Source organism: Gouania willdenowi, chromosome 3 (genome assembly GCF_900634775.1).
Source record: "Gouania willdenowi chromosome 3, fGouWil2.1, whole genome shotgun sequence".
Classification (NCBI taxonomy): Eukaryota; Metazoa; Chordata; class Actinopteri; order Blenniiformes; family Gobiesocidae; genus Gouania; species Gouania willdenowi.
Genome location: NC_041046.1, coordinates 20,795,445 through 20,809,627, shown reverse-complemented (window position 1 = coordinate 20,809,627; position 14,183 = coordinate 20,795,445). Strand labels below are relative to the sequence as shown.

Here is a 14,183-nt window from a genome sequence, read left to right as displayed (position 1 = left end):
TTCCAACAAAATATAACTTGTATTATTACAATAGTACTACAGTAGCTTCATTCTCAGTGTGTGTGGGGAGGAAGTCTCAAGAAGCGTGTGTATGTGTCTGTCATTTTTGTGCTTAAATGAAAGGGAGTTTGAACACACGACACAGATAAGTATCTTATAAGAGTCTCTGGGTTTTTGTAAATTGTAAGGAATTAAAGGGGGAGAGGAGAAAAGCATTTAGCTGTTGGATAAGAAGGGAGAATGAGACATGGAGACCAATATGTCAAGGCCTGAGTGGAGAGAAGTCACCGTCACACGTCAAGTGAAAAAAAGACAGAGTGCAGAGGGAAAGTGAAAGAGGTTAAAAAAAAAAAAAAAAAAACTCATGGGGAAAGGCTTTTCTGCTTCCTGGCTGTCATCTGCATTACACACAATATCCCCTTTATTCACACTAGTACTACCTCTATCTATTTTGCTTCGTCTGCCACTTTTGTGCATCAACTCCCAGGGTGAGGCACTTTTTCTCTCCCCATCACACAGCTGCCATCAATACTGAATATATAATTCTCTCTCATTCTTTTTTCCTTTCTACTATGTCACACATTTACCGCATGTACCTGAAATTTGTTACCTCACCAAGGTTGTCACTGACGTTTATGTATTTCTTTGTTTTCCTGTTTAAAGGATTATGTAAAAAAAAAAAAAAAACATGACTGATTTCCACAACATTTCAAACAAACATAGACCTTATGCCATGATTTTATCACATTTTGGAAGGAATCAAGATCAACATACTGATTCTAGATCAGTTTAAAAAATCTCTTATTGTGAAATTTCAAAAAAAATATATATTGGTTTGTAATTGACAGTTATTTTTTAAAAAAAATTCTATTTTAAGTTTAGTTTTTATTATTAGTCATGTTGGGTTGGTTCCACACCTGGTTTCATCCAAATCAGGGGCCTCATTTATAAACCCTGTGTACGTACAAAAAAAAAAGTACTGATAAGCAACGTTTGAGACTTATAAAAAACAAACTTGGTGAGATAATGTGTGCACCTCCACGGCAGCTCTGACCCTGCCGTGCGCACAAAATCATGAGAAACTGGAAACTCTGACCCCAACAGAAGAAGGATGAAGTTAAAGACAGCTGTGAAATTGATACAAATATTGCACATTTCACAACACATATCATATATGAAGGATATATTTGCAAAAACAAAGGAGGAAAAAAATTATACTGACGCCCCAGAAAAACTGAAACAGACGTTGGACGAGCGTGCGCCCTCGTTTAGAAGTCTGACAGTTTTTTTGCGTATACTTCCTGGTTTTGCCAGCTGAAGTGATTGATGTTACCTAAGCACATTTTTATAAATGAGGCCCCAGATCTTGAATGTGCATTTCATTGTGACTTTTCAGAAAAAAAAAAAAAAAAAAAGTGGGGGTACCCATACATTGGGACCTACTGTATTCTTATTAGAATATAATAGAATACACCTGTTGTAATCTCCAGAGGGGAAATTCACATATGCAGCAACAAATTATTTACAGTATAAGAGCTGAGAGTAAGAAGAAATAGAAATAGAAATATTAACATAGGATAATAGTGCAAAAGATGCAAACATACATAGAAAAATCTGTTTACATATTTTGCACTATTATTATTATTATTATTATTAGGCATAGAAAAGTATCAGCCTTTAAGAGGCTAAGGTTTTGCACTCTGAGTGCTCTTGTTTCCTGTATATGTTCATGCTGCCATTCTCTCGTCACATGTATTTTCTCTCGTAATATTGTCTGTATATACTATAAATTATTTCTATTTGGTAGTAGGGCCTATTGCCAATGTAGCATCATGCTGCCTTAATGTTGCTTTACTTTGGAATAAACTGCAAAGCTTTTACAAAAAAAAGTATTCATGATTCTTTGAGGGTTTTTATCTTTTAACCCTCAACAGGAGCATAGCAGCAAGTAAACATAGAAGTACGGTTCACGAGCACACGCACACACACACACACACGCACATAAATGCATGCGCCTCAACCGGAGTCACTAAACCATGGAGGGACAGGGTTTGGTTCATTGCTCACCTTGGCTGGTTTGATCAATGGCAGTGTGCCTCCTCCTAATCCCTCCCACAAACAGAGCTGAATAAACAGACAGAGAGCATTTACACAGACCCTGGTAATCCGCTAATCCATATACCCTGCTTTCTAATCAACACAACGCCCATGTGCATGCAGAAGAGGATATGGGCGGGTGTGTATTGCTACCGTGTACTTTTTCTTGGAGCAGGCAGACATCGATGCGTCCCGTACACACAGACATGCACATGCACGGACGCACCATATATCAGTGACTTTTTTCCATTATCCTCTTTGACCTGTTTCACAGGATAGTTAATGGCCTCATTGATGTTGATAACAGATAGGAAGGTTAATAGGGATTAATGGACTGTTCTCACACAGTTGTGTAAATGCACACATGCATAGGAGAATTTTGTTTCAAGGCTGACGAGTTTACAGGCTTTTATGTGTCACAGGACTGGGTACGTGTGTGTCTGCGGGCCTGTATGTGCATGTGTGTGTGTTTGTTTGAGCTTTCGATTAATTGAGTGAAAGTATCAGGATGCTGTCAGCTGCAGGGCCTCTCTGTGGCATGATGGGATAGCTGAAGCATGAAGAAAAAGCTCTATAGAGTTTGCGAAAAAGTCGTAATTGTGTATGCATCATGGACAATATGAGTACAGCGCTTAGTGTCATTAACTTTAACTCTATGAAGCAGACAGAGAGTTTAGATCCATTCATATTTTTAATCAGCTCATATCCAGCTAATATATTGGCTTGCTTTGACGTGTCCTGTCTTTTTGGCAAATGATCTTTATCTTGCTATCATATAAATGAAAAACGTGTTCCATCCGCTTCCATCGTCAAAAGTTATTTTGTACCTTATGAATGTTAATTATTCAGTAAAGTTGGTAAAAAAAATACTTAGGAGCTCTTTCCTCACTCACAGTTTAGTGTTAGATCACAATTCAAACGAACTTCAGCAAAGTATTTCTCAATATAACCCAGAAATGCATTATAATTTCAGAGAATAAAGGCTAAACTAATACCAATCTTACCAGTGTAGTAATCCAGGGTTGGGGTAAATTATAATTGTAAATGGCGTAGTTGATAATTAATTACAATTATGCTGTAATTATAATTGTAATTGTATTTTTTTAAATATGTTGCTGTCATAATCATAATTAAATTGTAATTAAGTTTAGATAATTGAAAAACTGTCAATTATTATTTAAAGCAAAAATAAGGAATCATGTTACAGTTCTATACATGTATATGCATTTATTAAAATATGTTTCATATCAAGCTTTCTCACATTTTACCTTAAAAAAAAAAAAAAAATTAAAAATTAAATTAAATCGAGGGATATACTGACACAAAAAAGGCTCAGACGCCCTCATCATAAATATTAAAACCTATATTTTCATTGATTAGGAAGCTTAACAAGGTAACTAATAGATAGATACGAAATAAAATTATATTTGTTTTTAGTGGACTTTACAGCGGATTTAGGATCCGTTATAAGAGATGCTAACAGAACACAAGAGGAAGTTTCACTTTTATTAAGTTATATTTTCAAGCTCAGTAATTGTGATTAATTGTATTTGAACTTTAGTATTTGAGAACAAAATTGTAATTGACTTTCTGAGGATAAAAAATAATCCAGATAGTTTGTGTCTTGCCTGTGTTTTGGTTATATGCTTATTTATGTCAAACACTTTGTTTTGCTATGACATTCATCCTTGCATATAGTTATATTATTCTGTCCTGCATTGTGCCCTTTTTAATGTACGTACTGTGTATTTTTTTGTCTATTATATACAGATACGATGGACAAAGACAGCCGGCAGTGCCTCCGACAAGTTCCAGGAGACGTCTATCTACAATGAGACTCTGCGCATCGAGGGCATCCAAAGAGTGCAGGGGGGTCGCTACTACTGCAAGGCTGACAACGGGGTGGGGGTGGCTGCCATCAAGTCCATCCGCGTAGATGTGCAATGTAAGTGGCCATGGGAGGATGAAAAAAAATAAGAAAAAAAAAAAAAACTCCTTCCACATCAAGCTCAACTGCTGACTTTCACCTTTCACTATAGCCATTCCCTCCTTTGGAAAAGACCCAAAATGGGCAGAGATGGAAAGATTGCGAGAAGAAAGATGAAAGACTGATTGGACAGATGATGAGATTTCAGGTGGGAATGGTTTCTAGGAGTATCTGATGAATTATGGTGGAGAGGTTGAAAAACATGGAAGGAGGATTAAGAGGGAGGATGAGGGGCAAAGTGTATCACGGTACAGCCTTTTAAAATATTTCTAAATTTGATCCAAGAATGATCCTTGTATGTGCATTAGGAAAATGCATTATTTATTCGGCCAAAGAGGAATAAGGTGGACCGTTTCTTCAGATACTCTTGGTGAAAAAGTGAAGTCGGTGGAATATATCCTAAGTTTGATAACAGTTAGTCCAGGTAGCTCAGGCTCCCTAACACAATGTTTCTCAACTAATATACGCAACTGGGTTTTTAAAAGGACCATTACAAACTGATTTCATGTATTACGCATGAAAGCAACTTATGAAACAATAAATGACAATAGCCAGGAAACAATTTATTCAAGCTGCTCAAAATGATCAAATAAACAGGTGTAAACACTTGTTGATGTAGAACTATGATCAGCTAAAGAAAAGCACTTGAATTCATTCTCAGGCGTGGTAACTTTTGTTAATATTGATCAACAAACTCAGGGTTTGTTGGCAAACACTTATACGCTACTTTGCAAACATAATGTACGGTTACATAATTTTGCAACCCATTATTCATTTGCATCAGCTTTATTTTACTTTTAGCTTTTACCCTTGAGTTTCACAGTTCAGAATTTCAAATCCATTCAGTTATTGTAAATAAAAGATTGTCTGCTAGTGGGGGATGAAAAAAATAACAATCTAAACCCCACTTTTTTACTGCTTTACACTAACTTTTTGATTTTGTCCTTGTTAGAACATTGCTAGTTAAATTTAGGTTACAAATGAAAAAGTTCTTTTATGCACAAAATACCATCCAACTAATTATAATGGCTTGTGTTCTGACCTAAATTAAAAAATATGTCGCTAGTATGATTAGAAATTGTGAATACTGTATCATAACAGACTATCATGGTTAGCTATTGCGTAACTAAATCCAGTTGCACCCATTCGCCTGAAGTTGAGATGCTGCATTGCGTTGTAGGGGTCCTGTGCTGCTGCTTGTTTCACTGCCCCACTGTGCCTGTGAGTCAGGAGCCAGGTCATGGCTACTGGCTGATTTCCATACAACCACGTACTCACCACATCAATACCACTTTACACTTTTATTCTATTCCCAGCACCCTAAAGTTCCTATTCATTTGTTACTGCTGGATGTTGTGCAAATGGCTCTTTCTTTCATCGATTTAATCATTTTAATGGTTGGTTTACAGGCAAAAGCTTCCAGCATTAAATATCTATTGCTCACCCTTTGTTTAGTAAATTAATCTAATCTATTGCTTTTTTTCTAAAGCAGGATACAAAGGGAACTCCCCCCTTTAAATACCATTTACCTAAAACCATTTTATCTATGCATACACATGCATCATCATCGTGCACAGTTTGTGACACACTCACCACCCTGCATCAGCCACTTAATGTGGCTGGCCCCACCTCCTTATTTAGCCCCTCTTTCGGATGATAGCCTCCGTTCTCCCCAGGCGCTTGCTGAACCCCCGTAGGGGAGCTGGTAATTGCAGGGTGTTGGGTAGTAAACATGTTGCATTGTGAGTGTAGTTGTGACCGAGGCTTTGTGAAGCTAAGCAGCTCTGACGGCCAACGCTTGTTCAATTCTCCTTCCCCCATGCTGTGTGAGAACCGATGGCGATCAGCCATGCTTCCTACACGAGGCGACTTTAGCACTGGGGCGATGTAACAATTAGCCCGAGCTGCCAGATATAAATAAGAGAGAGGGGGGTGGATGAAAGTGGGGAAGCTAGGAAAGTAGGAAAAGAGTGAGAAAACATGACTGCAGAGAAACAAAATTTAAAAAAGGAAGAACTAGCTACCTCCTAAAACATATTAAGTAAAATCAGTATACATATTAAAGAGATGATATTTATTCACATACTGGTCAGTTTATGACATGCACATGTTCAATTATACAAAGCTAATCAGTCAGTCATGTGGTTTGTTACTGAGATAAATTCCTGTTTAAAATGCCCTGAGTGTAAGAGTCCAGTGTAAAGTCATAGTTTTGTATTTATAGCTAAATAAAAGACTAAAGGAGGGATAAAACACAACAGATGGGAGCTCAAATGAGGACAGTTTTAAGAAAATATGTGATTTAGGAATGTTGGGGAGAGAGAGACATGCTCATAATAAGGTAGATTCACTCATGCTTTCCAATTTGGATTCATTCAACAGAGCAGTTATTGGACTAGAGGGCAGAACAGACTGTTACCTGCACCAAGTACAAACAAGAGCCTCAGCTTCTCTTCTCTATCTCTCCCAATCTCCCCACATCCTTTTTTTATTAGCCTAAAATGTATAAACGAACCATTCTGTGTTCATGTTTAATCTGCCCCATTTTTTACTTCCCTTTCTTACTCATCTAGTATTAGTTTTCTTATTCTATCTCATCCATCCTGTGTTGCCCTCTGAATTACACATTTACACACCTGCCTGTCGTAAAACACCCGAGCTTGTGTGAATGTGTCTGTGCATATGAAGTGACTCCGCTTCAGTCCTGAGTTGTTAGCCGCCCTGCATGAGAATCACCCTTACTCTTAAAGGTCCCATATCCTGCATTTTTCACCCATCTCCATTTGTTCTAAGAACCCCAAAAACGTAGTTCATTTTCTCCAACTCGCCTGTTTTCCTGAGTTTTTGCCCTCTGAAAGAGCACTTTCTGGAGGTGGCGGTTCAGACGCTGTGACGTCAGTTCAGAACAGATCATTTTTCAGAAGAGGGCGAAGAAGCAGCTCAGAGCAGGATTATTGAGGATTTCTCAGAGATGCAGGAAGGAACTTCAATATTACTTTGGGGGTGTTTTTGATAAGAAATTTACATTGCAACAAGGTTAAAAGCTCAAAAAAGTTGATTTGCATGATATATGACCTTTAAGTCCAAGCCCTACATGACCACACATGCAAAAAGTCTCAAAGTTAAAGCAAAAACACAGGTTTGGTGTATTAGTAGGATGTACCAGTAGTTGTGTTTTTACTTTTATTTTTTTTATTTATGTATAGTTTTCTTTTAAAATGCTTTAAAGCGTTTTCATTGTCCATTTCTATATTTTGAAAAACACTCCAGAATCCACTCATTAGTCACTTAATGAATTGTGAAAACAAGGCAGAACAGAATCAACACCTGCTTGTTTTTGCTATAAATCATTTGGGAATACAAATTAATTATTTATGAATTCAATACCCACCCACTCCCTCGTACCTCCTTCTTATTCACCTAACATACCCGCTACTGAAGGCCAGTCTCTTTTCTTCTGCCAATCCTCATTTTGCATTTCCACTAAAAGCACATACTTTCATTATTGTACACACACACACACACGCACACACGCACACACACACACACACACACACACACACACACACACACACACACCTGTACCAATGACCTGGCTCTCTAACCTCTGAGATAGTGGGACCGTGAGCAGGCGGGGTTTAACTTTAGGTAGCCTCTACTGATGGGATGGACTTGGTTCAGAAACCCAGCTTCAGTTACTCATGTTGACTGGGAAAAGGTCTATAATGAGAGCTGATTATTTACTTCTATGGATCCAAATCTGGACAGAAGGTAAGTGGAACAATGATCAAATCTCTTTCCCTAACGTCTTTAAGGTTGAGGATGATGATACTTATGTCCTCAAATCATGTGAAAGCTTTTTTCCCCTTTTTTCCTTTAGCTGTGGTTTGTTTAGCTTCTTGTAATTCTTATGGCTCCTTCAACACTCAGTTTCGCTTAAGTAATACATGTCGTTTTAATATCCGTTGATTTCCCATCTGCCTGTCCATGCTGCTGTTAAATACATCCTGTACACACAGCATCTGTACAGGCTGTAAAGCATTTATCTTTGTGCACGTCGTTACACTTTTTTCTCCATAAGATGCTAAATCTGGTCAGCTTTCAACTCAATTTTTGAATGTATATTCAGCACCTTCTAAGGGTTCACTGTTCATACATCATACAGTTTTGGATTAGCTAATCATATGTAAAAACCGTATGTATTGTCATTCATCAAGCTATGTGATTATAAAAAATGCAGGTGGGCTGTGATGACACATTTCAATGTCAATTAAAACTAAACCTCAGCTTTCTCTGAGCTTCTAGCCAGCTTTGCTCTTTTAGTAGAAATTGACACAAACCTCCTGTGGCTCTGTCAGTAATGACTGTACATGTTAACAGTGTAAAGCTATGAATCTCAAAATGTACTTGAGCCTTTTACAGCGTAAGCAGTTATCACCTGAACTGTCACTTGGCGACAGGAGTCAGAGGACTGTGTAATCTATTCTTCTAGTACCAGCACTACAAGCACTTAGACACAGCATTTGAAGCACACACTTTTTTTTTTTTATATTCAGATAAGCAGCAGGTTAGATGTGGCATTAGATCTGGTCATTGATCACAATTAGAGGTTTTGTACGTCATCTTAATAAGTCACATTTAATAGGATTAGGGATGTAACGATTCACTCAACTCCCGATACGATTCGATTCACGATACTGGGTTCACGATACGATTCTCTCATGATTCATTTTACAAAATGGGACTGTACTTAAATGACTGAAAAATATTCCTTTATTTTTTTGGGGGGGAAAAACTAGAAAATACTACTATTTTCCTTTTATTTTTCATTGTCAAAAGAATCCCTTGATGAACTATTCAAACAATGCAATTTAACTAAAAATAAATCTTGAATGAAACAAATAAAGGAATAATACAAATGAAGAAGCCTATTCATTTAAATTATGGTTACATAGTAAACAATACAAAACTGCATAATAGTTTTTTTTTAAAGTGCAACTGAAAATGTATTTTGTGACTAAACAATTGGACCTTAAAAAAAAAAAAAAACCAGTCTGCACTGTATTTGCGTCAGATATTTGTTTGAACCAGCAGAGGGCGATGGTAACCCAGTGGTCGGTTGGCATGCAGCTAAGTGCAGTGAAGAAGAGATGCTATGCTAGCAGACAGGGTTAATAGAAAAACGTGACTTTTACAGATATTCACTTAATATTACAGACATTCTTTTGGTGCTAAAGGGGTAAGGAATCATTTATGAATATGTTTAAGAGTAGAAGGCGGCCAGAAAGAAAGTATTAGCAGATTTCGCCCGCCGCCATGACTTCTTGTTAGCGCCCTCTGCTGGTTAAAAAAAAATACTGCGATTCAATTTTCACAGCATCGATGTGAACCTTGATACCTATGAATCGATTTTTAACTGCCTTATGATTAATCGTTACATCCCTAATTAGGATAGATAGTGTATGCTGACACAGACGGATACATACACTAATATTTATCTTCTGACCGTGAGGTTGGGGGTTCAATGCCAGGGCCAGGCACGTGTCACCCGTGAAGGATGCGGGGGATGCAACACCCACACTTTCATCAAGAAATTCACCTTCCTCAATTTTTACAGAGGGATTCATTGTTGAATTTGTAGTTAGATTGATTGAATGGTGATCAAGTCAATCACCGCCAGCCATTTGACAAGAGGGTAAACATAGAGTTAACAGCAGAGTAAAGTGACCAAAAAAATAAGTAACAGGTGGCAAAAAATGGTCCAAAAGTGGCAAAAGCGTGCCAAGAAAAGAGTGAAAAGTGACTAGAAAAGTGACTAAAATGGACCAAAAGTAGTTGAGAGTGGCAAAAAAATTGACCAAAAAGAGGAAACAGGTGGTATCAAATGGCAAAAGCTTAAATGAGCAAAATGTGCAAACACTGGTGAATAAGGGTAAAAATATGGAGGAAAAAGTGTTGTTTATTGGGCTAAAGGTAGCTTATTTGAAAGAAAAATGACAAAAAAAAAAAAAAAAAAAAAAATCGACACAAATTGGATAAAGGTTTCAAAAAGAACTTAAAAACAGACAAAAAATAAGAAAAAAAAAAATGATTGATACTTCAGTGGTAATACAAACACTGCATAAATCAAGTACATTTAACATTTGCTTATAGTTACATGTAAAATTAAGTAAACAATGGGCCTCGTGCAGCAATATTCTCTTATTTTTTGAGAACAAATAGATTAAATCAATTACAAATGCATCAAACGTTCTTAACGTCCAAATCTGCTCTTACCCAGATGTGCTGAATGTTAAATTCCACTTGATCGCACACAGCTGATTAGCATAGGTTGACGTCCACTGAACACCGTATAAACGTAAATGTAAATGTTGTGTGCAAACAGCTAACAAGCTTAGAGATGCCACCAAAAAAAAAAGGAAAAAAGACAAAAAAAAGAATTTTACAGCAGTGAAAATGAAATACCTTTTGAATTCAATCAAACACTGGAAAAATGTAATATTTCAGAGCGTCAGTACTGGTGTCACAGAGACAGCAAAAACTAAGCATTAGGAAAACATATGTGATGCTATGAATGCTGTGTCAGCACAGGAATGCACAGCTGCAGATGAAAAGAAAATAGCTTCACATGAAGATGGAAACAGAAAAATGCATGTGGCTCAAGCCAAGTGCAGACTGAAGGATAGGGAAATAATTGGAGAGGTGGTACCGATGGAGGTTTTTTACATTTCTTAAATTTGGTTGTAAGATAAATGTTAGAGTGAAAAAAGTGGGTCAAAAGCAACACGTGTCAATGGATCTGTGTGATCTAGAAGCACGGAAGACATTGTTTGGATGCTTGACCAAATAAATAACCTCAGGGCTTTTATAGTCTTTACTAGTTTCAGGCACAAATGGGATTAAAAAAATAAATAAAAGAAACAAATTTAAAAAAAAAGATCAGTCATTAAAATGTAAAATACAGTATATGATACTGTTAGTTAGACTATATAATGTGTTTTTTTAAGTTTTTCAAATTTAAAGCATATGTTACTATGCATTGGACAATCATTTCATAGGTTACCAGGTTTTTTTTTCCCTATCTCAGTACAAGTGCTCTCGACCACTCGTAGCTTTTTCTCTTACATAAAAGAATTCACACTATAAAAAAACAATAGTGAATCCCATAAACCGATAGCTGTGAGCAAAAGCAGCTAAGAACAATTTTTCTCCTATGTTTGTTTTTATATGGCTTCTTACATGACGCCCAATGGCTCAGATGTTTGCTGCCATGCTACCACACTCCTGTCTGTGTGTAATTACATTGGAAATAACTGGTCAGGTTGTCCTTATTTTGTTATCTAATACTGGGTGTGTTAATGTAGAACTGATTGTGTTCTATTTCCTATTTGTGTCTAAATGTTGTTAAATATACACATTGTACACATTGAGTATAGTATCCACTGTAGGGCCGTTGCTTGTTGTGCTAATTGAGACTTTATTTTATTTTTATTGGCTGTTGCCTTCTCCTCCTAAATTTAAACAGCTGTAAATGATCACAGCAGTGAAAGGGCAGTTTACCTTTGCATTGTAGACTGCACACACTTTATATAAGTGGATTACAGTTTGTGCATGCGTGTGAAAAAAAAATCCTCAGATTCAACTGTTTGTGCTTTTTGACTTTTGTAAGATTAGCTGTAAAATGCAATTAAAATGAGGTTGGGTGAGATAGTTGTGCAATCCAAATAGTGTCTAAATATCCAAATAGGCACCAAATATTTCATGGACCCGCACTGGTCCAGGGCAAAGTGGTTATCTTTGCGAGATGGCTGAACAAGCACCTAAAAGCTTCTTCAGTCTTTATGAGACTCTTGACAGGCAGATTAATGTAACTGAGCCACGGCCCTGAATAATGAGGATATTTGATCCAGTTGAATAAAGTGGGTGAAATCCCGAGCGTAAAGTTGCTCTGCTTCTCCTTTAGGGAGAACACACCTTCTAATCACACCTTGAATGATTAAACAATCGTTGGGTTTGTTTGGGAAGTGTGAGTGCTGCTGTTTAGCCTGGATTATGAGTGTGCAACATGAGGCAGGATACACACAATCATGCTGTTTTTAACACAATTTCCCGCTTCCACACCAAGAACAGCAAACGCAAGATTATCTTATGTTTTATAAGATTATCTCAAAATAATTTCCCATGGTCTGAGGTGTTGAAGAGTGAATTTGTCCTGATAATTGGCTATGAAACTAGTGGTGTTTAAAAAAAAAAGATTTGATTAATCATAATACAATTTTTGATTTTGTATCTCTTATTAAATTTCCAAAAATCAGTTTTTTATATTTTTCAACTTGGAAAAAAATCCTAATTTGGATGTTTTAATTACATGATACAATATTGAAGCTGCTGTAAGGTGTAAGGTGTTACTCAAATAACTCAAATAAAATAAATTAAGCTAAACTTTCGCATGCGCAATTGCGGGGAAAGGAACTAACTGCGTTACTGCTATTAGCATAGCTCTGAATCAAAATAGAAATATGTCAACGCAGGAGGATGGTTAACGTGAACTTAACTTGCATACTTGTGTTGCAAAAACGGTAAAAAGCATTACTATCCCTAAAGAAAGTTTTCACCAGCGGAGCCTTGTTGTTGTTGTAGCAGCGTCTCTGCGGCGCATGCCAATGATGACATCATTTGTTACCGTTTGATTGGCTAAAACAAATCATGGTGGACAGGCGCTTTGCCCAATTAGCTTCAAGCATTCTGTTCATGTCCCTCCCTGGTTCTGAAAGGATTTGCCAGTCACAGATCGATGCGGAGAACTCGAGTTAGAGGGCGGGCTACATACTGTATCAATCTGGCTCTTGCTAGGTTACTGATGTACCACCCCCTCCGAAACGGGTGGAAGCCAACAATTGTAACTGTTAAACCTGTTCAATATTCACGACCAAAACTCCACGTATGTGTGGGGAAAGCCGACGATTCTTGACTCATGACCCTGTGATTGGTGACGTGGAATGAAAAGTAGCCAATGAAGACGTGAGCTGACTAAGGCCTTGTTTTCAGAAGTATCCCTGTTTACATGAGACCGCTGGAAGCATAAAAAATTATGCAGTATACATGCCAGGCCAATAGATGGCGGCATGATTGTGCAATGAACCAAAATAAGTGCATGCGCAGAGACACTTCCTCTGAACACAAGTAAGAGTAGAGCTTCACTTTTTGGAATTTAACTGAACTTCACCAACAAAGTGTTGATTTACTTCATCATCACTCGGATCAACAAGGACATATTTCATGCCTGCACCAGATTCTGACCACTGTCACAGTGCTGCATTCCTACTTAGAGCTTCAAATATTTGCCTGAACCCAGGGTTTGGCTTAATTTCTATCTTTTTTAATACGTTTTAATAATGTTGAGATTATTCAGATTTAGAAAATCCTTTCACGTGTACCTTGCTTTAGAACCAAAGTTAAAATCAGCTGTATTATAACAAATATAGATTGCCAGAATGATGGATTTCTGTAAATTCAGCATTAGTTTTTCATTAACCTATTTAAGGATCCTATTTGGAGGATTGATGTTCAGGAACTTTAGTGCAAAGAAACCATTGTTGATGAGTTATTTTTTTAATTTTTTGGACTAAAAAGCGAAATGGAGGAATCTGACATGTGATTTTTATAGGACTGAAATGCTGTCAGGTAGCATTTTATGTGTTAAGAATGAAATCTGCTTTGTCTGTTAAGCACAGTCAGGGTGACTAACAATACATCTTGATGGGATGTGGGACCTTTGAAGATTGTTAATAGTTTTGACATCTGTGGTAATGCTGTAGATACAGAAGGTAAACATGATTTAATTATCTTAGGCCACTTCTGCTAATGTCCTCCCTTCTAAGGAGAGTGAAAGCCAATGGTTTGATCCCATTTGGCATCCCATTAGTGTGGAAGATGTCCCAACATATTTAATTCATAGATTGAATTGATTACAGTTAGTCTAAAAGATTACTGACCCTATTGTCTAGCTCCCGTTGAAATACATTTGAACTATGTTAGGACGTTACTTCCATGTGGTCACTGGTCCCTGATTGCCATTGAAGTTGTTACGATGGAACTT

General features: G+C 37.1%; 1 protein-coding gene across 2 annotated transcripts in view; it reads left to right on the top strand.

The window, feature by feature from the left end:
• Window positions 1–14,183, top strand: part of mdga1 (MAM domain containing glycosylphosphatidylinositol anchor 1) — a 250,869-nt gene that overhangs the window by 91,375 nt on the left and 145,311 nt on the right. For both annotated transcript variants that reach the window (XM_028441483.1, XM_028441477.1), the window contains exon 5: window positions 3,868–4,042. In XM_028441483.1, the coding sequence (XP_028297284.1) occupies window positions 3,868–4,042 (175 nt within the window). The remainder of the gene's footprint in view (window positions 1–3,867; window positions 4,043–14,183) is intronic.